Source organism: Cryptomeria japonica, chromosome 8, assembly GCF_030272615.1.
Source record: "Cryptomeria japonica chromosome 8, Sugi_1.0, whole genome shotgun sequence".
NCBI lineage: Eukaryota > Viridiplantae > Streptophyta > Pinopsida > Cupressales > Cupressaceae > Cryptomeria > Cryptomeria japonica.
Window position 1 is genome coordinate 717,469,410 of NC_081412.1, and position 25,954 is coordinate 717,495,363.

A 25,954-nucleotide genomic window follows, 5' to 3' on the forward strand; every position below is an offset into this window, starting at 1 on the left:
TAGACTAAAATGACACCTATATTCAATTTAGAATAATAAGAATTAGATAAAGCTCAATTTTTTTAATGCAAAAAAACTCACACAATTGAATCCAGAAGCATACACAGATTTAAAACTCAAATTGTTAAAATTAAATAAATTGAAATAAAAAACTATATATTATTCATTTATTCATAAATATATACTAGGGGATAGGACCCAGTAGTTGTGCACCCTAACTTCGCGCTTCTCAAAATCTTATGTGAAAATTTCAAATCACTCCCAATTTTTTACAATAGCTTATTTGACAAGTACCCTATTTATAACTAAGATTTCAGGACCACATCATCAAATATGATGCCACATCAACATGCTTTTTGCCAAGGTGTCCAAAACAACCCAAAAAAAAAGTAAGACCAATAGACGTGCAAAAGGGACCCCAATACTTGTGCAGCTGATGTGGCATCACATGATTGGTTGCTCTTTACAACAAATGGTATATTTCATTCAATTATTGGTACTCATCATAGCAATAACATTTTTAAAGTCACAATTATTGATGCAATGTTGTACAAAAATTGGACATTAAATCAACAAGTATGAAGATATTAAATCAACAACTTCTATCACAAGAATTGGAAAGATAACACATTACTAAAAGAAAAATATACCAAATACTAAAGATATGTAATATGCACTTTTCTACAAATGTTTATATTTATATTAATGTATGGAATATTTTTATTTTAAAAAAAAACAAAACCATTGCGTGGGTCATATGAAAGAAGGCGAAGGCGTTAAATTTTTTGGAAAAGCCGATCAGTTCTCGTCCACCTGAGCTGCGCAAAGAAACGCATAAATTTTCTAACTCAATAAAATCTGATAGCAGCCATGGAATCGCCGGCTTAACACCGTCAAAAGCCTCAAGTCTGTATACACACATAGTATGTCAATCAATTGAAACTCTCACTCGTATATATTTTCCTTGCGTAGTTTGAGAAGCTTGTATGAAAATTTGAATCTGAAATTTTATATCACTGAAAATCTCAGTGGAAGCCCCCATTTTTCTGACCTTGAGGGCAATAAACCTGTTTATTTAATCCCTCGAAACAGCAAAATTCAAGACACCATTTTTTTTTATGAAACCCTAATTTTGTTATCCATTTTACAGGAAATGTCAATTTGTTTTAATATTTCTATAACCTGCAAATTCAGCACACTGCCTATTAAAATTTATTTTGTTGGCCGAAACCCTTATTTTGACATCAATTTGGAGGGAATAGGCATGGTTTTATTCATTTCTAAAATCTGGAATTCTCTATACAATTTTAATAATTAGAAAATCTGACGATTGCCATCCTTTTATCGTCGTATTTAAATGTGCGAATCAATGAAGAATGCATAATTTTGGATCAACTTTATCTATTTCCTCAATTTAAATTTGTTATATATGTTGTTTAAAGCTTTTAGTTCCCCGTCTTTTAGAAACAGTAAATATACCGTACTGGCGCAAGGAAATTACTTTGTTCTGTCGGGTATTATTTATTTTGCTGATGCTTGGAATCCCTTGAGAGTGAAAATATTTGGAGAAACTTCAAGACTCTAAAATTTCTTAAATCTATTGATTCCATGTCTATGAATTTTCTGGGAGCAACCCTAAGTTTGCCCTGTTTTTTCGGCGGGCTTAATAATGTTTTCCTTTTTTATGCTTAGATTTGTAAATCTTATAACAGTAAATTTTGTTGAGAGGAAACCCCGAGACTTCTGTACTTTTTGCAAGGGTTTGTTTCCCTTGCGTTGTTAAAATATAAAATTATGTCGACACTGAAAAGTAAAACCCTGGAGAAACCCTATATCTGCTATCGTTTTTTCAGGAGATTTAGTTTGTTATATTTTATTTATTCATGTTTGCAAAATCTACGACACTGAGAATTTTTGGATTCACCCTATATCAGTTAGCCTTACGCTTTTTTAAGTGGAATACATTTATACTAGTTTTTGCTTGATCAAATATTTGGGTAAACCCCAAGCCTGATATCTTTGGATGTTAAGCTATTTCGAGGTAATTTAAAGTAAATTTATTGAAATTTTTTCTTGAATCTGCAAATATAATGAGAGTGAAGTATTTGAGAAGTACTGTTTTCCATCTTTTTTCCAGGGGACTTTGGTGCGATGGACATCTCTGAGTCCAGCACCCGCCATTATGAAAAGCGGCGCTCTACTGTGGAGAGTCCAGAGTCACCGCGAGATCGGGATAGGGATGGGGAGGATGAGGACTGGGATGTTTCTGAGCGCCGAAGGGACAGGCATCGGTCAAGCAAGTCTAGGAAACGGGGCAATCCTGATGAATATTCTGAGGATTGGCAGCAGACAGGAAGTAGGAGGAAGAGTGGCAGTGGCAAAAAGAAATTGGTTACAGCCAGCTCAGGAAGGGCAGGGAGTGGTGACGAGGATGAGTATGATGACAAAGGTGTGATTGGCCCGAGATCAGATGATTATGGGACCAGGGGCAGTAATGCAGATAATAAACGTGACAGGGATAAATTGGACAAAAAATCTAGCAGTGGTTACCAGGATGCAACAAGAAAAATGAAAGAAGAGAATGCTGGAGCCAAACCAGAGGATGATAGATCTAGACAGCACGCTTTTACTGATTATGACAGAAATCTGCCAAGGAAGGCTACTGGAACTATCAGAGCCGGGAAAACAGAAACTACTGCAGTGAAAGCAGCATCTGGCTATGAGACATCTCAAAGCAGAAACAGAGGCAAAACAAGTGATTTCTATAGGGAAAGTGACGCTGAGAATGCACCACAAGAAAGGGGGATTGCTAGACAAGGTTCAGATGATACTGCAAGGTATACAGAAAGGAAAGGAAGTGGAAAAGAGAAGGGTCAAGGAGGCAAAGGCAGCAGCAAATATGAAAAGGATGACAATGGAAGGAGATGGGATGAAGCCGATTACTCAAGGTCTACCCCAAAGGTTGTTAATGAGGATCTGGATATAGATAAAGGTGACAGGAGGGTGGGTAGGGGCAGGGAGAAACTTGGAGGTGGGAGGGAGAGAGAAAATGAAACAAATGATTTTCCTTCGAAAAGCAAGAGCAGGTTTGGAGAAGCGTTGACATTCCACAATGAAGGGAAACCTGCAAGAGCAAGTGACCGGGATGAAAGGAGGACAGAAGAAGCTGAAAGGAGGCCTAAGGGTAAGGGTAGGTTAGAAATGCATGCAGATGATGAGGATGCAAACAAGGCAATCAATATGGATAAGTTGGATGATAAGCAGCAGCGTAGAATTCGAGATACATTTGACAGCATGGCCGAAGATTTTGAGAGCTGGGAAAAGTCTGGAGGTCAAAGGCAATCCTTCAAGGTGCAGGAAGAGAAAAGCGAAAGGCATAAGAACTTCAGGGAGTACGGACATGGTAGATGGGATGAGGCGGAAAATTGGGATATACAAGATAATGAGGATGAGCATGTTGAGAGAGGAAGAATGAAGGAAAAAAGGGACATGGGTTGGGAAGACATAGAAGATAGAGGCAGATCTGGTCGGGGTCGGAGTGGAAGGGGAGTAAGGCACATGAAAAGGTCTTGGAGTCCTGAAGGTAGAAAAAGAGCTCGACGAGATTCTGAGGAGTTTGACAGAGAGTTTTCTGATGACAGAGGTGATTCGGATACAGAAAGAAGCATCAGTTTGAAAGGAAAGGACAGAGATCGAGATGTGTATCGAGAGGATAGGCCTAGAGAGAAGGATTCTGATTGGATGGAAAGATCTAGAGATTGGGAAGGTTCCAAAGATCATAGGAAAAGTCGATATTATGATAGACATGATAAGGATTTAAAGGGCGAAGAAGGGGATTATGATTTTGAGCGGGATTGGGAATTTCATGGACGTGAAAGAGAGAGATTGGAAAGAGAGAAAGTACAAAGGGTAGTCACAGATAGAAAGGACAGGGGGAGGCTGGAAGGAGTTAAAAGTGTAACAAGTTTTGGCAGTAGCAATGATGCTTTGGATAGAAGAGCCGGTTCTCTTGATTATGGAAGAGGTGACTCTGGATCTGCATTTGGTTCAAGTAGAAGAAATGATATAGGAGGCCCTTCTGATTTTATGGGAGAGGGTGACTGGGGGTTTCCTCCTGATGATAGAGGAAGAATGGGTGATGTTTATGCTGCTGGCATTGATTCACGTGAACGGTACGATGATGATGCTCCTCCAGGCCTTGATCAAAATTTTGGCATGAATCCAGGAAGGATTACTCCAGATGGGTCAAACATGCATGGTGGAAGAGGCAGAGGACATAAGGGATCTTTGAATAATCGTGGTCGTGGAGCAGGGCAAATGGGTAATGGAGGACAGTCTTCTTTTGGAAGCAACCAAGGGTCTGGTTCCTTCACACGGATGATGCAGCAAGGAGGGAAGGGTGGACGGGGTGGTAGAGGACGGGGTAGGGTGCAGGGAAGGGATACACAGCGGGGTGGAATTCCGTTGCCCATGATGGGTCCAGGCCCTGGACCTGGTGTACCTGCCATGGGCCCTCCATTTGGTCCTCTTGGATTGCCCCCAGGGGCCTTACAAGCAATGGGTCCTGGTATGGGTCCTGCTCCTGGTCCTCCCATGGGTCCTGGTGGTTTTCTGCCCCCTCCGTATGCGGCAGGTCACATGGTCTGGGGTGGGGGTCGTGGTGGTGGTGAGATGAACATCTTAGCTGTTCCTCCTGGTTTATCTCCAGTCCCTCCACCAGGCCCTTCTGGTCCGAGATTTGTGCCAAATATGGGACCTGGTCCAAATCAAGGTGTATACTTTAATCAGCCTGGGCCTGTCAGAGGTGCCTCTCCAAATATGTCAGGGGCAGGATATGGGAGTGTTAATCCAATGGGTCGAGGTATGGTTAATGAAAAGGCAAATGTGGGAAGAGTTCCTCCAAGGATTACAGGTCCTCCTGGTAAAGCACCTTCAAGAGGTGAGCAAAATGATTATTCACAAAATTTTGTTGATACAGGCATGCGACCCCAGAATTTCATCAGAGAACTAGAACTCACAAATGTGGTTGAAGACTATCCTAAACTGAGGGAGCTAATCCAGAAGAAAGATGAAATTGTTGCAAAAAGTGCTTGCCCTCCTATGTATCTGAAATGTGATTTGCGTGAAACCGTGCTTGCTCCCGAATTGTTTGGAACAAAGTTTGATGTCATCCTCGTTGATCCACCCTGGGAGGAATATGTACATAGGGCTCCTGGTGTTGGGGATCATATGGAGTACTGGACATTTGAAGAAATTCAGAATATTAAGATAGAGGTACGATTTTGTAACTTTGTTTTTCTTATTCTATTAATAAACACTTCTATGTTGATTGTATGTAATACAGTCTGAAACAAGCTTGAAGCACCTACTGACAGTTCTCATTTGAAGTGCAAGGTGCATATATACTCTGGCCAAGGTGTCTGGTCTACTCATAAAATACAGATGGTCAAACTACCTAAAGATATTATTTGAACATTTTCTATATTGTTTAAGATCCTTGCATTTAGGTATTACTTTCAGGAGCTTAAACCAGACTTATTTAAGATAGAGATGTTCAATCTATGCAGAGGTAGTTTTTAAAACATTTTTAGTATTGTGGACCTGGCAAAGCCTCCAATTTTTTAGTGTTTAAGATCCTTTTATCTAGGTGTTATTTCCAGGAACTTAAACCAAAATCGTATGCGTTGCTATTAATAGTAGTGCAATCATAAGAAGCTTATTCATGCTTACCCTTTATTTTCAGTTCTGCTCAGTGCTCACCATTATTATCACAATGTACAAGTGTTCTATTTGGCTCTTCTGGTTATTTGATGCTTTGCAAATTCTGCAATAGCTGTCCAACACGTTTCATTGATTCAGTAAAATGTCATTGTAAAATGCATTGGTCATCAGTTCATTTAAAGGACACTTTTTTCTTCAAATTGCTCACTATCATTATTACAATGTGCAATTGTTCTATTTGGCTATTTTGGTTATTTGATGCTTTGCAAATTCTGTAATATCTGTCCTCGCAACACTGGTCATTGATTCAGGCAACTGTCATTTTAAAATGCATTGGTCATCAGTTCATTCAAAGGACACTTTAAAGGATTCTTCAATAAATTCAATTTGTTATATGTATTATCCTTCGTTAAACAATTACCAGAAATTCTTACAGTCAGACACATTAATCAGGTATAGCATCATTTTAAATCTCAGATGCCACGGAAATACACTGATTCAGAAAACATAAACTTCTATGCTACTAACTTCCATAAATCAAGTTCATTTCTGGAATGGCAAGTGTCTGTTACAAATTAGGAATCCACTGAAAATTCACAGATCATTGGCCCGTTTGGGAGGAAGGAAAGAAATTACAGCTTCAGAATTCTCGAAGATTGTACGATATTAATCTTACTTCTGAAATATGTTTCAAGCCGCTTGAATAGGTTTGATGCAGACCTGGTGATTGCAATTGCTATACCTCAACGACCCAATTCGATGCCTTTATTTAATTTTTCCCGTGTTATCTGGATTCAAGTAGCCTGGCAGGGAATGACCGATACTTGCTTGCATTAGAAGGCTCAAGCAAAGCTTTTGCTGTGACTTTCAGATTTCGTGTGTTCAGTATAGATTCCTGACTCACACAACCTCACTTCGCCATGACTTACAATTCTGTTATGGGCCGCTGCTACACTCGTCTCCTACTCCCATACATTACAGGTGTGATTCTTCTCACAGCACTTGTGGATGCTTCAGGTCCTTACCACAGTTCTGCCCAACACAATGAATTAATATTTGCCTTGGAATGGAAAAAGCCAATGATATTAACTTTGATATATCGGGCTTGTTTGAGGCTCCCTGATTAGTTCTCGCAATTATCAATCCCTACTTGTAATAAAACCTTATAATAAATTGGAACCCACAAACCAACCATTATTCAACATGACTCAATATGAATCAGCTTATATAATTCATGTACAGAAATAAGCGATGGTAATAGCTTCAATCAAATGATTACAATTCCCAGCTTATAATATTAATGTGCTGTTGATAGCCCAAAGCACATCTTCATAATAATATTAGAATATTGGCCAAGATGCAATATGCGGCAAATTATACAGAAGTTTACCCAATGGGGCCCCACTTATAATATGCCAAATTTTTGAAAAGCAATACAATAAATAAAGCAGTTGCATATATTCAAGCTGCAAAACAAATATAATTCAGAATATAATAACCTTATTTCCCAACAAGAAAGATATATTTATTTCTGAAACAGACTTTTGATTCTTACCAATTTTTCTCCAATGGAGACTTCACAAATTTGGCCCTCATGTAGACTCCGCTGCGAATCCACCTCTTTGGAAGAACCAGGTTTTCATCCAGCCCTTCTCTACTCCTAAAGGTTTTCGTCTCCACAAATTCGCGGGATAAGGGGCCGACACTGGTAGTTGCCCCAAGTGCGCCTGATATAATGTCCCCTACTAGATTTAGGCCTATTCTAACCATAATCAATCCATCTCAACCTACTTGTGACATAAACTAAGTTGATTAGGAGACAAAGCTATGAATCAAGTCGATAATATTCCATAGTTCCCATAAATTTATCAATTATTAATGAGTAAATAGTTCATCTATTATACTAGATAATCAATCTATCATTCATAATTCTAGGTCTTAACAGAAAAAACATACTTTCCTTTCTGTTATTAACTTATGAATTCTTCCTGATTTATATTCCAATATTAGTTTGTCGGATCAAACAATATTCTTTTATATTTATATATGTACTAGTATATATTTTATATTATATCTTTACATTATATATCTTTATATATATATATACTCAGATATTAACATTATACGTATTACTGTAGAGCAGTTCTCACAAGTACTATAATAATCATAATTATTATTTTGTTATTAATATTTGTATTATTATTAGTGTTATTATTAAATCCTGTATATGAGCCAGCGGCTTCAAACACAACCACATAATAAGTACGTCCCATGCATATCAGCAAGAAAAAAGATGTTACTGCCTGTAACATAATAACAGTTCTGATCTGATCTGATCCATCGTCTGACCTCCTTTTATGAGTACAGTCTATATGATAATCTCCCATCTATAAGATGGTTGCTGATAACACCCCCCCCCCCCCTTGGAATGATATTCCAGTCTCCTTTAATATATCATGATGGGGTGCGATCTGGGTTGCAACTCTTTTTAATACAGCTTATCATCTTACCAATCACACCTCTTTGTAAATGGATTACTATTGTTTCAAGTGACATTGCATTCTTTGATAAAACTCTTAACCACCGATTATCATTTAATTAGTGTCTTAATTATAATTCATTCAACATACTAAACCACTAATCATTCTAATTTTTCAATGTCTTTTCCCTGAGTAACAATTGTTGATTGCATATGATCACGCCCACCAAGGGAGTTGCGTTCAGCCTCTATAGTCACGGTAATACTAATATTTGATTCATACTAATGCTATGCGCTTTACTTAAGCCTTCGTTTCGTGTGATGAATGTTTGATTCCCATCGGTGGCAATCTCCAGTAGCTTAGTCACCACGATAGGCAATGATAATCATTGAATGCTTACTCCTCGATCTCTGTTATTATCGATGATGTGTCAAGGATGTTGACCAGATTGCTGCCTTAGCCAATCGCTGTTGTGACTTCTCAATGGTGATATTATAGTCGCTGTCCCATATTATTGATGTATATCCTCTTATGATTGAAGTGGAAATAAAATCAATAATAATTCAAATATCTCCTATTGTTTGAGGGTAATATTATTTGGAGGGGATACGAACAGCTATCAGCGGCAATTATACTTGAAGTGAAGGAGAATCTACCTATATGGAAGCTTTAGAAATTAATTCATTATGCTTATAATATATTATTAATTTATTTTTAATTGAATACTTCAAGAATATTATTAGTAATAAATATTAATTAAATAATAATATTTAATAAATAAATAAATTCCAAATAATCATTTGTTGGTAATTATTATATCAATTAATAATAATAAATTATATATATATATATAAAACGATCAAGGAGGGGACATGACACCCGATGCTTAGACCGCTCCGAGGCGGCCTTGTAGCCTCTTCCGTCTAGCCTTTGGGCCCTCCCTGCCGCATCCCTCTCCTCACACCCCGATTGCTATGCGGGGAGGCTCCTCGGCCACCTCAGAACTTTATCTGTATCGGACGCATCGCGGGATGAGGGGATGGCACTGGTAGTCGTCCCAAGCGTGCCTGATGCTTAGACCTCTCCGAGGCAGCTTTGCAGCCTCTTTTGTCTGGCATTGGGCCCTCCCTGTTGCATCCCTTGCCTCACACTCCGATTGCTATGCGTGGAGGCTCCTCGGCTGCCTCAGAACTTTCTTTGTATTAGACACATCGTGGGATGAGGTGATGGCACTGGTAGTCACCCCAAGTGCGCCCTATGCTTAGACCGCTCCGAGGCGGCCTTGCAGCCGATACAGTAAATAAAGCAGTTGCATGTATTCAAGCTGCAAAACAAATATAATTCAGAATATAATAACCTTATTTCCCAACAAGAAAGATATATTTATTTCTGAAACAGGCTTTTGATTCTTACACCTCTTTGGAAGAACCAGGTTTTCGTCCAGCCCTTCTCTACTCCTAAAGGTTTTTGTCTCCAGAAATGTTTTAAATCGTTTATCAAATCAAGTATGCCTTCTTTCTTTCATTCAGCTTCCTTATAAAGAACTCCAAGAAACATCTAGACCATTAGGCTGACTTGGCTGACATAAAAACTAATATTTTGGAGAATTTTATTTAATAAAGTGACATTTACTAATATTTTGTTATTTTTATTATTCTTTAATTAAATTAATTAATATGACGTCATCATTTGAATTTATCTTTTATTTTTTTAATAACTTAATAAAAATCAATTTAATTAATTGTCACTTAAATTGGGGACATTACAATCCTCCCTGCCCAAACATTGCTTGTCCTCAAGCAATTCTCTGCGGCACCTCCAGAATCCCAAACCAGCCGTATGAAGAACACCTTATCACTTTGGTGGTCTACTTTGATACAATCAACATTATGGAAACCTGCAACTCGTACATGTGAAAGTATTCCTATTGTTATGCTTATCCACTCTCCTTCCAGCAATGTCTCATCATAATCCCACAACTCCATGTTAATGTTGTAGACCTCCAATCTGCCCATCATGAATGCATAATAGATCAAAAGCTCATTATAAAATGTCATACCTGAAAAATCACTTGCATCCACATCATGATTATTTATCGCTGTTGTAATGTCCCCATCCTTGTCAGGGATGGTGGTTTGAGGAGTTAGCCTATTTTTGGACCCTTGTAGGCTAACAGGGTATGGATAAGGGGTTAGCCTATTTTTGGACCCTTGTAGGCTAACATGGTATGGATAAGGGGGTCAGTGATGCAATATCTTGAGGAGTGGTCTGTCTATTTGTTCTAGTTCAGTGTTGAGTTCAATTCTGGTCTTCGTTTCATTAGTCTTTGACATTATATGAGGATTTCTGAATTTTTAGGGAAAAACTGCTAAAAATAGACATGGTCCTTATTTTCATTAGCATGGAGAACCATGGTCCCAGCTTCTGACAGATTCAGTTTCTGAGCAATATTGAGGGAGATATGATTTTTTTAGTGATTCCCATAGGCAATTAATGTTTTAATGAAATATTAAAATAAAACCACAAAGTGCATCGCTTAAATTTATTTAAGTGAAAATTTAATATCTCCTAAGTTGGGTGTTGCTTTTAGGATTAATTTGGGAACCCTAAAAGCAAGTTATGATTTTTAAAAACCTAATTGCCAAAAATCGTACTTTTTGGGTATTTAGGCAGCCAAGATGAAATTAAACCTCATTCATTGATATTGAGCATTTGACATTTCTTTTGAGCACTTGGCTATGGCGGCTAGGGTTTGGACCTGTTTTGGAGAGCGTGCATTCTTCAGAATTCAGTAGCTTTGAGATTTTGAAAGATCAATCAAATTGTTGCAGCTTGGTTGGCTTCATTCAGGAGTCAAATTGAATTAAATTGGGGTAGATTTGGCTTCTTACAAGGCAGATTTGTTGTAGGTTTCCTATTTACTGTTTTGTTGTTAATTTTTCTGTGGTTTGGAGGTTGCTTTTCCCAAACACACTCTATCTTCTTTTGACACCTTTTTACCCTTCCCTTCTACTCCGTCAACCTTTACCAACACTTCATCTGCCTTCGTTTCAATTTCACCAAGAGCTTGCTCATTTATTGGCGCCATCTTCCACTGTTGGGGTGCCTTAGTATTAAATAAGAGCAGATCTGAATTGTTTCAGAATAAAAGATCAGAACTTTGCAAGTTGCTGATTGAATTCTTTTAATTCAATAAATTGGCTAAGGACCTACGGGTATGCTTCTAAATTCTCCAGTTTATTGCTTCAGTTGATTAATTTCATGTATTCTTTCAATATGTGTTGAGAATTAAAGAAACCCTTCTGCAACTTCAGTCTGTTTCTGAAAGACCATCTCTAATATTTAAAATACAAAAAAAAGAATAATAAATTACAGCAGGTTGAAGGATTGAACCAGCAAGGGTTCATCACAGTGGTATCAGAGCTTTGATCCTGCCATCTTGGAGGGTTAGGGGATTTTATATGCATCACCAATAGTTTGGGCATCACAGGTTTTATACCCGCAGGAGATTCAGTTCTCAGAGAAACCAATTTCATTTTGGTGAGAACCAAATTGAAAATATGGGTGAGAGGAATGAAGAAGCCACCAGAAACACTACACAGAATGATGACAACGAGGCAAGGGAGGTCATGAGAGGTATAGCATCTGGACAACAACAGGTAGCAACAGCTGACCACAGCCATTCAACTTCTTTCAATACCTAAGGGTAATGATAAGAATCAAGAAGAGAATGGCAGTATTGCTGGTCATTCCAGAGCTCGGGTGACTAACACACGTACATATGACAGACCCACACGCCCCACCTTTGTCAGAGCTAAACTTGAAGATGAGGTTGATTCCGAAGCTAGAGATGACATGGGTTTTGGTGACAATATCATGGCAATGCATGATGAGTGGGATAGATTACCACAGAGAGTTCAAGATCACCTTAGCTTTGATAGGTATATTAGTCAAAAGAGAGATCATAACAGGAATTGGAACAATTAAAAACCTTGGAACAAAACTAATGATTTCAAATATGCAATCAACAAGCTCACACTTTTTACTTTTGATGGTAGCAGTAGAGTTACAGCGTGAGCTTGGATTAGCAAGTTGGATACTTTCTTGAACCTACGTCCTATGTCAGAAGAAGATGCTATTAAGTTTGCAGCTTTGCATTTAGATGGGGTAGCTCATGATTGGTGGCACCATGGGATGGTGACTTTGCATCAAGACCTTATTACTACATACCAAGAATTCACTGATAGATTGGTTGAGCGTTTTGATAAAAGAGATCTAGAGTTGTATTTCAGGGATTTAGCTCAGCTGAAACAAATGGGTAGCTTGGAATTTTATATTAGTGAATTTCAGAAGCTTTCAGTTATGGTAACTAACATCTCAGAGAGAAGGCTGGTTATTCTTTTTGTTGAAGGTTTTTATGAGCCTATGAAAGGTTGGATTAAGGCTTTTGATCCCCCAACCTTGCAAGAAGCCATGAGGAAGGCACGTAGCATGGAACTTACCGCTCCTCGTAGTAAGTTCACTCCAAACAACTCAAAACTGTCCTCATCATTTAATGACAGCAAGTTTGATCAAAAGAAATTAGAAAATGTGGACCAAGGGAGGAAGTTTGCAGCACCTTTGGATAGGGAAACACTTAATGATTTGCGTAGGAGGAAGATGTGTTTTCATTGTAAGGGCCCTTATGATCAAAACCATGATTGTCTCCTCAAGCCTAAGGGTCAAAATAGGAATATGGAGTGGTTTTATGAGGGAGAAAACATGACTGATAACACAGACCAGCAAGCTGATCAAGATGATTTCGAGACTGAAAATTCAGAAAAAGGAGTTGAAAATGAAGGAGAATTTGATCTACGGGAAGCTCATATGTCTAGCATGCAAGGAGAAGGTTCTTTTAGGTTGCATGGACTCTTGGCTGGTCAAAGAGTCATTTCTCTACTTGATACAGATGCAACTCATAATTTCATAGATGCACGGTTGGTGGAGAAGCGTGGGATTCAAACTCAAGAGTTTGAAGGCATGGGATTCAAACTCAAGAGTTTGAAGGCATAAGGGTGAAAGTTGCTGATGGTAATGTGCTGACTTGTGATAGAATGATTTTAGACTTACCCATGAAACTCAATAATTATGAATTCAAAGCTGATTTTTATGTGGTTAACATGGGAAACATGGATGTGGTCCTTGGCATGACGTGGCTTCATGCAATAGGTGAATTTACACTCAACCTTAGAGATATGGAGATGAAACTCAAGGTTGATGGGACTAATCATGTTCTTAAAGCTATCAAGGCCGGCAACTTAAAATTAATCACTTAAAAGAATGGAGAGACTTATCAGACATGACATGGTGGATTGGGTAGTAGAGTGTAAACTAATGCCTACTTATGAGGAGTAGCATAAAACACCTTACCATTCAGATATTCAGGAGCTTAGAGTTAAGCATACAAAGGTGTTTAGTGACATACCTCCTGGTAGGCCTCCTGATAGAGGCATAGAGCACATCATTGAGCTTGAAGAGGGCACCAAGCCCATCATGATTACACCTTACCGGCATCCCAAGCGGTTGAAAGATGAAATTGAGAAAACCATCAAAGAACTTCTAGCAATGGGACACATAAGGCCGAGTAAGTTTCCTTTCGCTTCATCAGTTGTTTTGGTGAAGAAGAAAGATGGCACACTCAAAATGTGCGTTGATTACCGTATGCTGAATAGAAGGACTGTAAAGAACAGGTATCCCATTCCTCGCATCGATGAGCTGTTAGATGAGTTTCATGGAGCTTGTTATTTCTCCAAGATTGACTTGAGGACATGTTATCATTAGACCAGTGTTAGGGAGCAGGATATTGAGAAGATTGCATTTAGATGTCATTGTGGACATTGAGTTTTTGGTTATGCCTTTTGGGTTGACCAACGCACCAGCCACCTTTCAGTCCACTATGAATAGGGTCTTCCAGTCTCAGTTGAGGAGATTTGTTCTGGTTTTCTTCTATGATACCGGTTCTCCCCTATTTTGGCTAGGTCCTGGTCCTGGTCCGTGCCCGGTCCTGGTCCCAGCCTGGTTCGCTCTGGGTCCCACCCGGGTCCCGCCCAGGCGGCTGGGTTCCCTGTGGGTCCTGCCATGCAGGACCCACAGGGAACCCAGCCTCCTGGGCAGGACCCGGGTGGGACCCAGGGCGAACCCAGGAGGACCCGGGTGAACCCAAGCCCGTGGGTTCCCAAAAACGGGGCCCATGGGTTAGCAAGCAATTAAAAACAATAAAAAATGTAGGACCCACAGGGAACCCAGCCGCTTGGGCAGGACCCGGGTGGGACCCAGGGCGAACCCAGGAGGACCCGGGTGAACCCAAGCATGCAGGACCCACAGGGAACCCAGCCGCCTGGGCAGGACTCGGGTGGGACCCAGGGCGAACCCAGGAGGACCCGGGTGAACCCAAGCCCGTGGGTTCCCAAAAACGGGGCCCATGGGTTAGCAAGCAATTAAAAACAATAAAAAATGTAGGACCCACGGGGAACCCAGCCGCTTGGGCAGGACCCGGGTGGGACCCAGGGCGAACCCAGGAGGACCCGGGTGAACCCAAGCCCGTGGGTTCCCAAAAACGGGGCCCACGGGTTAGCAAGCAATTAAAAACAATAAAAAAACAATATTTTTAATCTTATAATTACATCTAAACCCTAATCCGCCCCTCTATGATGCATTTCATGCATCAAAACATGCATTCAACCTATTCTACTTGCATTTTTGAAGATTTTTTCTCTGCAATCAGGCTTCTTAGTTTTTGTATTTTTCTTCGAAGGTGACGACTACGAAGGTGTGAGACACGCATCAAAGGCATAGGAATCACTGGAGAAGAAAGATTTAGCCATTAAAGGTAAGTGCATCTGAATTTTTTTCAAGTTTTCAAGAATTTTTCCAAGTTTTTTTCAAATTTTTAAATTTTTTTTAAAAGTTCTTTAAAGTTTTTTTAATTTTTTTAAAAGAAGTCTTGTATATTTTTTTACACTTTGTATGCATAGTATGGGGTTATAATACCAAAATTTTAATAATTTTTTTCAATAATGTTGTGCATTCTCTTTTCATTTTAGGTGCACTATTCATATAATCATACATAATGGCTGGAACTAGAAGTGCAAGTGCAAGCTCTAGTTCAGTTGCAAATGTCCGAAATGAAAATACCCCCTTTAAAATTGATCAAGATTCACCACTTTGGCATTATACAACAATGATCAAGCCAGTGTCTGGTGGTGGGGGTTTTGTTTGGCAATGCAACCATTGTGGCACTGAGTTTACCAGCTCATACTTTCGAGTGAAAGGCCACCTTTGTTTCATCCCTGGGCGTGGAATAAAATTTTGTAAGGGATCAGATGGCAAGGGGTTGTCAAAAGCTCTAGTTTTGGGATATATTAGAGAACAAGAGGAAGCTGATAGGAGAAGTAGCAAAGCAAAGACTGATCATCCTCTTGTCCATCCAAGCTCAATGTCTAAGAGGCCTTCTAGTAGCATTGGCTCCACAAGACCAGCTGGTTCACATCCTTTCATGCAAAACCCACCAGTTGGTGCAGTAGAGAATCAGAATGTTGTGGCTTCACGGAAAAGAGGCCCATTGGATTTTGCCTTAAAAAATGAACTGAGAGAGATTGCAGATTCCAAAATTGGACGTTGCCTTTATGGCAATGGGCTTCCTTTCAACCTTGTTAGATCACCTTACTTTCGGGACATGGTGCATACTCTTTGCAATACACCTTCTGATTATGTTTGTCCAGGGTATGAAAAGGTGAGAACCACCTTATTGGCAAAGGAGAAAGCATCCATAGAGTCACAGTTGAAGGTCATCAAAGATACATGGCAGGAAACAGGTGTGACCATTGTTTCTGATGGATGGAAAGATTGTAAAAATAGGCCATTGATCAATGTTATAGCAGTGTGTCCTAAAGGGGCAATGTTTTTGAAAGCAGTGGATTGTGAGGGGCAAGTGAAAGATGCAAGTTTCATTGTCAATATCTTGATAGAATGCATTGACATGGTGGGGCCTCAAAATGTTGTCCAAGTTGTAACTGACAATGCTAAAAATTGTAGGGTAGCAGGGACTATAGTGGAGGCTACATATGGTCACATCTTTTGGACACCATGCGCAGTACACTCACTCAATTTAATCATGCAAAAGCTTGGCACACAAATTGATTGGGTGAAAAAACTATATGCGGAGGGCGAGGAGATTCAAATGTTTGTGACTAATCATCATATGTCACAAGCCATTTTCAGGACCTTCTCCAAGTTGGAGTTGTTGAAGGTAATTTATAATTACTAATTTTAAATTTTATTTTTTAATTTTTTAGTTTTAAATTTGTATTTTTTATAGACTTGCATTTGATATATGTTGTGTATTTTGTTATGTCATGTTAGGTTGCTGAAACACGATTTGCATCTCACACGCTCGTCTTAAGACGACTTCTGAAGGTGCGAGACACCTTGAGTTCTATGGTCATCAACAGCTTGTGGAGTGTATGGAAGCAGTCCCACACAGAAAGAGCTCTAAAAGTAAGAGCATTGATCCTTAGTGAGAAATGGTGGGATGATGTGGAATATGTTTTGAATTTCACTGAGCCCATCATGAGCATGATCAGGTATGCTGATACTGATCGCCCATGTTTGGGCGAGATTTATGATGGCATGGATTGCATGGTGGAAAAAATAAAAGAAGTAATAAATAGAAAAGAAAATGACCCAACGGAAACATTTTTCAAAGTTGTGCAGAAAATTGTTGTTGACCGTTGGAACAAGATGACCACCCCCTTACATCTCTTAGCATTTGCTTTGACGCCAAAATTTTATAGTGCAGAGATGCTTGCAACACCAAGGAGGGTGCCACCATATAGAGATGCAGAGGTTGCTTCTGGCTATAGGGCTGCCTTTAAAAAGATATATCAAGATGAGGAGACAAGAAATATTGTCATGAGGGAGTTTGGCCAATTTGTATCTGCAAAAAATCATGATGTTGTAGCTCTTAATGCTAGATATGGGATGGATGCTGATGAGTGGTGGTATGTACATGGTCAAGGCTCCATTTACTTGCAGCCTCTTGCAATTAAACTTAACTCCCAAGTATGTATCTTTTTATTTTTTATTTTTATAGTTTTCCAATTCCATTTGATGCTATCATATTTTTATTTTATAATTTTAATTTATAAATTTCTAATTATGTTTTAACTTTTAATAGGTTGCAAGTTCTTCTTCAGCTGAGCGGAATTGGAGTACATACTCCTTCATCCACTTAGTCAAACGTAATCGTTTGGGTGCAAAGAAAGCTGAGGATTTGGTCTACGTACACTCCAACCTTCGTTTGTTGTCACATAAGGACCCTGAATATAGTGAGGGTGTAACAAGGAATTGGGATCTAGCCCCTGATTGTGCTGATTTAGATGCTACAGTTGCACAACTTTGCCAAGTCTCTATAGACGAGGCGGTTATGGAATTTGAGAGAGACATAGCTAGTGGGAGTGGCATTCCATTTGATATTGGTTCAATTGATGCTGAATTTGAACCACTTGATGACCGTGGGCTTGGGTTGGATGCTTCAGATGAAGATGAATATGGAATTTAAATCCCATAGATGGCTTGTAATTTGAATGTTTAACTTTATACTTTATTGTGTCATGACATTTTCACATTTTGAAACTTGAAACTTGAATATTATCTTTTTTGCAAATTATGAATATGATATTACATTTATGATTTATGATATATCAATATCAGAATATTTATTGGCATTGGCAATTATGGATTTATGATTTATGATTTATCTGTTATCATTTATGTATCATTGTATGGGAAAGTTACATTGTATGTTTGATGTTTCATATTTGTATGTTTGAACTGTGAACATATATAATTTTGATGTTTGAAGTTTGAACATATATATATATATATATTAAAAAACATTAAAATATATATATATATATGTACGGACGAACCCGTACTCGTACCCAATTTTTTTTTTTTTGCCGAATCCGCGAATCCGTACCCGAATCCGAACCCGAATCCGAACCCGAACCGGTAACTTAGGTTTTCTTTGATGACATTTTGATTTACAGTAGAACTTGGGAGGAGCACCTGGTTCACTTGGATACTGTTTTAGGCATACTTGACAGGGAGTCCTTTTACGCCAAAGAGTCCAAGTGTGCATTGGGAATGGCAAAAATTTTGTATTTGGGTCACATAATCAGCAGAGAGGGAGTTCGCATGGATATTGATAAGGTTCGTGCCATTGTTCAGGGGATTTGTTGGTTTATGTGCCTTCTACTGTCGGTTTGTTAGTGGTTTTTCACGGCATGCCGCACCACTTACTGATTTGACCAAGAAGGGTGCATTTGTTTGGACACCTCTCGCATAGGAGTGTTTTGAGAAGTTCAAGCAATTGATGACTACATGTCTAGTTCTTGCTTTACCCGATTTCCCCAAACCTTTTGAGCTTCATTGTGATGCATGTGGAGAGGGTATTGGTGCAGTAATTATGTAGGATTGTCATCCTATAGCTTATGAGAGCAGGAAACTTCGGGGTCCGAAGAGGAGCTATAGTATTTATGATAAGGAAATGTTGGCCATCATGCATGCAATGGCCAAGTTCAGGCAATATTTAGTTGGTAGCAAGTTTTGTGTCAAAACTGATCATAATAGCTTGAAACATTTCCTTGGACAGCGGGATCTAAATGAGCGTCAACAGAAGCGGGTCAGCAAGTCACAGTATTATGATTTTGACATCTACTATGTCAAAGGGACTCAGAACATTGTTGCTGATGCTTTATCTTGTCGTTCCCATTTGAGCTTCATGGCAGCTGTTTTCGAAGATTGGAAACACTTGATTATAGTAGAGTATGCCAAATGGGCCTCTAGTATTATTGATGGGACAGTACAGGACATCGGGTACTCTCTTGTGAATGACCTCATCATTTACAAAGAGAGGATATTTCTAGTCCCAGGTTCTGAGGTGAAGTGCATAGTATTGAGGACTTTCCATGATTCACCTATGGTTGAACATCTTGGTTACTTTAAGACCTATAGGTAGGTACGGGAGAGATTCTCTTGGAAGGGTCTCAAGTCTGATGTTCTTCAGTGCGTCAGAGAGTGTTCTGTCTGCCAGCAGAACAAGCAGGAGCACAACTTTCTTGCAGGGTTACTTCAGCCACTTCCTATTCAAGTGGGAAAGTGTGTCTATGGACTTTATTACGGGCTTGCCGAAAGCTCAAGGAAGAGACAACATTTATGTGGTAGTCGATCGGTTGACTAAGTATGCACATTTCTTCCCGATCACGACTACTTATACAGCTGGACAGGTGGCTGATCTTTTCTTTTGTGAGGTATTCAGATTGCATGGTTTATCTCGGAGTATTGTCAGTGATAGGGACAACAGGTTCATGGGTCACTTTTGGTTGGAGTTATTTAGACTTTGCGGGACAAAGCTCACTCCGAGTAGCAGTTACCACCCCCCAGATTGATGGACAGACAAAGATTGTCAGCAAATGGGTGGAAGGATACCTGTGAAACTACATTTCAGAGTAGTAGAAGGCTTGGGTGAAGTGGTTATATTTGTGCGAGTATTGTTATAATTCCACTCACCACATGACTATTCAGATGACACCTTTCAGAGCTTTGTATGGATATGATGCTCCTAGTTTTTTGGATTTATTGATGAGCGATTGTAGAGTACCGAGTGCTGGGAATCTATTATAGGAGAACCAGGATATTATGAGAGCACTTCGTGATAATATTTAGAAGGCTTAGAATCAGCAAAAGCAATATGCTGATCAGAGGAGTGTTGAGCGATCTTTTGAGATTGGGGATATGGTGTATCTGATGCTACAACCCTACAGACATTCCTCTCTTAGGAAGAAGGGCTTAGAGAAACTCAAGCCACGTTATTATGGTCCTTTCAAGATTACCAGGCGAGTTGGCCAGGTGGCTTATGAGTTAGATTTCCATGTGTCATGCCTTAAGAAGGCTTTGGGACAACAGATAGTTCCTTCTACAGTTTTACCACCCCTAGATGATGAGGGGAAGTTAGTGCTAGTGCCAGAGGCCATTTTGGTGTTCAAAGAGCGTCATTTGCGGAGAAGTGTCATTAGGGAATTTTTGATTAAATGGAAGGATCTGCCGATAGAGGATGCTACTTGGGAGTGTGATAGCATTTTACAGCATCCAGCATTGAGTTTGCTTGAGGACAAGCAAATTTTGGGAGGGCGGACTGTAATGTCCCCATCCTAGTCAAGGACAGTGGTTTGAGGAGTTAGCCTATTTTTGGACCCTTGTAGGCTAACAGGGTATGGATAAGGGGGTCAGTGATGCAGTATCTTGAGGAGTGGTTTGTCTATTTGTTCTAGTTTAGTGTTGAGTTCAGTTCTGGTCTTCGTTTCATCAATTTCTGACATTATATGAGGATTTCCTAATTTTTAGGGAAAAACTGCTAAAAGTAGACATGGTCCTATTTTCATTGGCATGGCGAATTGTGGCCCCAGCTTCTGACAGATTCAGTTTCTGAGCAATAGTGAGGGAGATATGAATTTTTAAGTGATTCCCACAGGCAATTAATGTTTTAATGAAATATTAAAATAAAACCACAAAGTGCATCACTTAAATTTGTTTAAGTGAAAATTTAATATCTCCTAAGTTGGGCGTTGCTTTTAGGATTAAGTTGGGAACCCTAAAAGCAAGTTATGATTTTTAAAAATCTAATTGCCAAAAATCGTACTTTTTGGGTTTTTAGGCAGCCAAGATGAAATTAAACCTCATTCATTGATATTGAACATTTGACATTTCTTCTGAGCACTTGGCTATGGCGGCTAGGGTTTGAACCTGTTTTGGAGAGCGTGCATTCTTCAGAATTCAGTAGCTTTGAGATTGTGAAAGATCAATCGAATTGTTGCAGCTTGGTTGGCTTCATTCAAAAGTCAAATTGAATTAAATTGGGGCAGATTTGGCTTCTTACAAGGCAGATTTGTTGTAGGTTTCCTATTTACTGTTTTGCTGTTAATTTTTTTGTGGTTTGGAGGTTGCTTTTCCCAAACACACAGCTTGCTCATTTATTGGCGCCGTCTTCCACTGTGTGGGTGCCTTAGTATTAAATAAGAGCAGATCTGAATTGTTTCAGAATAAAAGATCAGAACTTTGAAAGTTGCTGATTGAATTCTTTTAATTCAATAAATTGGCTAAGGACCTACGGGTATGCTTCTAAAGTTTCTAGTTTATTGCTTCACTTGATTAATTTCATGTATTCTTTCAATATGTGTTGAGAATTAAAGAAACCCTTCTACAACTTCTGATTATTTCTGAAAGACAATCTCTAATATTTAAAACACACAAAAAAGAATAATAAATTACAGCAGGTTGAAGGATTGAACCAGCAAGGGTTCATCACAGCTGTGAACATCCTTGTTGATGCTACTTGTGGTGCTTCATCCACCAAGACCTTCAGTATTATCTTTTTCCCTTCCACCATGAACTCCAACTCGATCTGCTGAAAGGCCTGAATATATTGCCCAAGAGAATGCAACCATTGAATTCCCAATATGATATCGGAATCAACAATCCCTATCAAATTGGTGATTGTGTAATCATCAAGTTCAATGTGCATCTGTGGTATCCTCTTAAACCCTTCAACCATCATGACACAAAACCATGAACATTCTTCTAATGGGAATCCTTCCCTTGCTACCAAGCTATCACTCACAAAATTTGAGTTGCACCACTACCCATGAAATCTCCTTTTGGCGGGTTTAAATGAAGTTTATAGATTTCTTTCGAAACTTTGCTTGTTTTTGTTTCATATCATGAATATTTTATGCATGCAACAAAAGTACTTGCAATAGGTGAAAACAACAGAATTTATCCTATTGAAATTGTAAAGCCTTGAGTTTTATTATTGATATAGTGTAATTTGGTACTTATTACAATAATATTTAATGCTGCAATTATTCAGAAGTTTACAAGAATGCATGCACTACATACCCAGATCTGTACCCATACCCAAGTCATTAGCCAATAACGAAGGCAGCATTTTTCCGATATGTGTGCCTTTCAAGGTTTGATCTGGCGGTCTGTATAAAGAATGCAGCCTGTGAATGGCTGCCGCACACCTGCAATTCCAGCCAAGTCTGCGATTTGTATTTCCAGCTGTCTGTTGGCCACCAAACTGAATATGAAGCACAAATGTGGTCGCCCACCTATAGGCAACTCCTCTTTGAATTCCTTCATAAATCTGAACTGCAAGTTGAAGGCTGCAATTAAGCCAAAATGGTAAGGACTTCATTAAAACATTGACCTGGGGTATCGTCCAAGTCAATCGACAACTAGGGGTTTCGTCCTGGAATAATCACTCAGAGTGGCGATTCCCAGAGAAAAGATCATAAAAAGATTATCAAGTCATGAATGAATAATTCCCTAAGCTCCACGATGCTTTTCTTATATATTCCCTTCTCTCTGTCGACTTTCTTTTAAATATTAACATTTAAATGTTAATAAACTTAACTTAGCCGGCCAATATTAATACTTCTTCCACCTTCAATTATAAATCAACCCAAGGCACCATATGTTTAGCTTACGCTTATAATGTTTCATGTGTCCAAACACTTAGCCGCCTCCAATATTGATAAATATTTCAATTAAAGCCTTAATATAAATAAATCACCGAAGACTTTGATGTTCCCTTCATTAATCAAATATGAATAAATAAATACTAGAGCTTTTTGGTCCCTCATAGTTAATTATTGTTTTATTCCCTTAATTAATCTTGCTTTATATCCTTGGCTCAAAATCAGGGACATTAGAATCCACCAAACATGTCACTGCTGTCCATTAACCACTCCCCTTACTCTATATGGCTGATGCGTAGAATTTCCTGAAAGTAAAGCTGTGGCACTTTGTACTAAATCTTTAGCATCATGCTCCTCATTGTGACTTTCCGAAGTATCATCAATAGCATCATCAACATCAGATGTAACTTCAATATAATGCAATTGTCCTTTTCCACAACATTTATGACCAGCACTCATGGCTCCTTACAAGTGAAGCACAACTTCCTACGCACCTCATTGTTAATCTCAAAATCCAACTTCTTATCTTCTTTACTTGGCTTGAATGGAATTTTGGACTCCTCTTGAAACACCACCTTCTACTTGTCCTCATGATTGTGTTTTCCAAGGTAAAGCTATTCTTAGTCACTGAATCTTTCAAATCAAGGGTTTTTTTAATAGCATGTTGCAAGGTATTTGGACCAAATGACCTTACCAATCCTTTGAGAGGTTCAACTAAGCCTTCAACAAATAGAACAATGAGCCTTTTTTTAGTTACATCCGGTACCATCACTGCAAGCCTTTGAAATTCTGCTACATAATCCTCCACCTTGCTCTCTTGTTTTAGCTATGCTACGTCTTTGAAATGAATTTCTGGATCTGTCCTATCAAACCTCTCAATCAACCTTTGGCTAAATTCTTCTATGTTGGAAATAGAGTCATGCCCCTGGGTCACCATTCCATGATACCACCATTTGTGAGCTACTCCCTCCAAATGCAGGGTAGCAAATTTAATAGCCTCCTCTTCAAGCATGGGATTCAAAGAGAAATATGTATCCAGCTTTTGTAACCATGCCCTTGCTGATGAACTACTTGTCCCATCAAAATTGGGGATTGTGATCTTCCCCAAATGATGCTGAATGTCCTTCCATTTATCATATCCCTTCCTCCTTTTTTCTTTTGTTTTCAGTCCACAGTACTTAGTGAAGGTCATGTCATCATGGATTGTTGCACTCAAAGCATTGTATTCATCATGAAGTCGGTCCATCTCATTAGCTTGGTCAAGTTGTCCTTTTCCCATATCTTCCTTTGACAAAAACTTGGCCCTGAATGACCTATTTTTTGTTGATGCTCTTTCTCCTTCTGCTGTAGATCTCTCCTCATTATTGTTACTATGTTTGCCTCTGTCATTTGCAATTCTATTAACATCTTGATGCTGATTGAGACCCCTAAATAATTCCACCATTTCTGTCATGGTTTCTAAAATGCTAACATGGAACTCTTTAGGCCTTTTGAAGAAAGCTTCTGCAATGTCCTCTTTATCAGCCATAGAAACCCCCCCTTTTTTTTCCATGCCGCTGATACTCAATCTCCCTCTCACTCATTCACCTTCCCCAGGGTAGCAGGATCAGAGGCTCCGATACCACTGTATTGTCTTTCCTTAAAACAATTACCAGAAATTCTTACACTCAGACACATTAATCAAGTATAGCATCATTTTAAATCTCAGATGCCACAGAAATACACTAACTCAGAAAACATAAACTTCGACGCTACTAACTTCTATAAATTAAGTTCATTTCTAGAATGGCAAGTGTCTGTTACAAATTAGGAATCCACTAAAAATTCACAAATCATTTGCCCTGTTTGGGAGGAAGGAAAGAAATTACAGCTCCAGAATTATTGAAGATCATACAATATGATTCTTACTTCTGAAATATTGAATAGGTTTGATGCAGACCTGGTGATTGCAATCGCTATACCTCAACGGCCCAATTCGATGCCTTTATCTTATTTTTCCTGTGTTATCTGGAGTCGAGTAGCCTGGCAGGGAATGACAGATGCTTGCATTAGAAGGCGTAAGCAAAGCTTTTGCTGTGACTTTCAGACTTCGTGTGTTCAGAAGAGATTCCCGACTCACACGACCTCACTTTGCCACGACTTAAAATTCTGTTGTGGTCCACTGCTACACTCGTCTCTTACTACCATACATTGCAGGTGTGATTCTTCTCACAGTGCGTGCGGATTGTCCAGGTCCTTACCACAGTTCCGCCCAACACAATGAATCAATATTTGCCATGGAATGGAAAAAGCCAATAATATTAACTTTGATATATCGGGCTTGTTTGAGCCTACTCCTTGATTAGTTCTCGCAATTATCATTCCCTACGCCAATACTTGTAATAAAACCCTATAATAAATCAGAACCCACAAATAAACCGTTATTCAATATGACTCAATATGAGTCAGTTTATATAATTCATCCGCAGAAATAAGCGATGGTAATAGCCTCGATCAAATGATTACAATTCCCAGCTTATAATATTAATGTGCTGCCGATAGCCCAAACCACATCTTCACAATAATATTAGAATATCAGTCAAGATGCAATATGCGGCAAACTATAGAGAAATTTACCCAATTGGATCCCATTTATGATATGCCAAATTTTTGAAAAGCAATATAGTAAATAAAGTAGTTGCATATATTCAAGCCGCAGAACAAATATAATTCACAATATAATAACCTTATTTCCCAACAAGAAAGATATCTTTATTTCTGAAACAAACTTTTGATTCTTACAAATTTGTCTCCAACGGAGACTTCACAAATTTGGCCCTGATGTAGACTCTGTCGCGAATCCAGCTCTTTGGAAGAACCGGGTTTTCGTCCAGCCCTTCGTTACTCCTGAAGGTTTTTGTCTCTTGAAATATATTAAATCATTTATCAAGTCAAGTATGCCTTCCTTCTTTCATTCAGCCTCCTTATAAAGATCTCCAAGAAACATCGAGAACATTAGGCCGACTTGGCTGACATAAATAATAATATTTTGGAGAATTTTATTTAGTATTATGTTACTAATAAACAAATTAATATTAAGTCATCATTTGAATATATCTTTTATTTTTTTTGATAACTCAGTAAAAATCAATTTAATTAATTGTCACTTAAAAATTGGGGACATTACATTATCAT

At 38.8% G+C, this 25,954-nt stretch overlaps 1 protein-coding gene across 4 annotated transcripts in view; it reads left to right on the forward strand.

Annotated features, from left to right (window-relative positions):
- Positions 1-748: 748 nt before the first annotated feature.
- Positions 749-25,954, forward strand: part of LOC131071252 (N6-adenosine-methyltransferase non-catalytic subunit MTB) — a 59,330-nt gene continuing 34,124 nt past the window's right edge. For 2 of the 4 annotated variants that reach the window (XM_058007007.2, XM_058007010.2), the window contains exons 1-2: positions 749-906; positions 2,138-5,274. In XM_058007007.2, coding sequence (XP_057862990.2) covers positions 2,152-5,274 — 3,123 coding nt within the window. In that variant the 5' untranslated portion in view covers positions 749-906; positions 2,138-2,151. Of the gene's footprint in view, positions 924-1,576; positions 2,042-2,137; positions 5,275-25,954 lie in introns of those variants that run through there. The other 2 variants (XM_058007008.2, XM_058007009.2) reach the window with 2 other exon arrangements.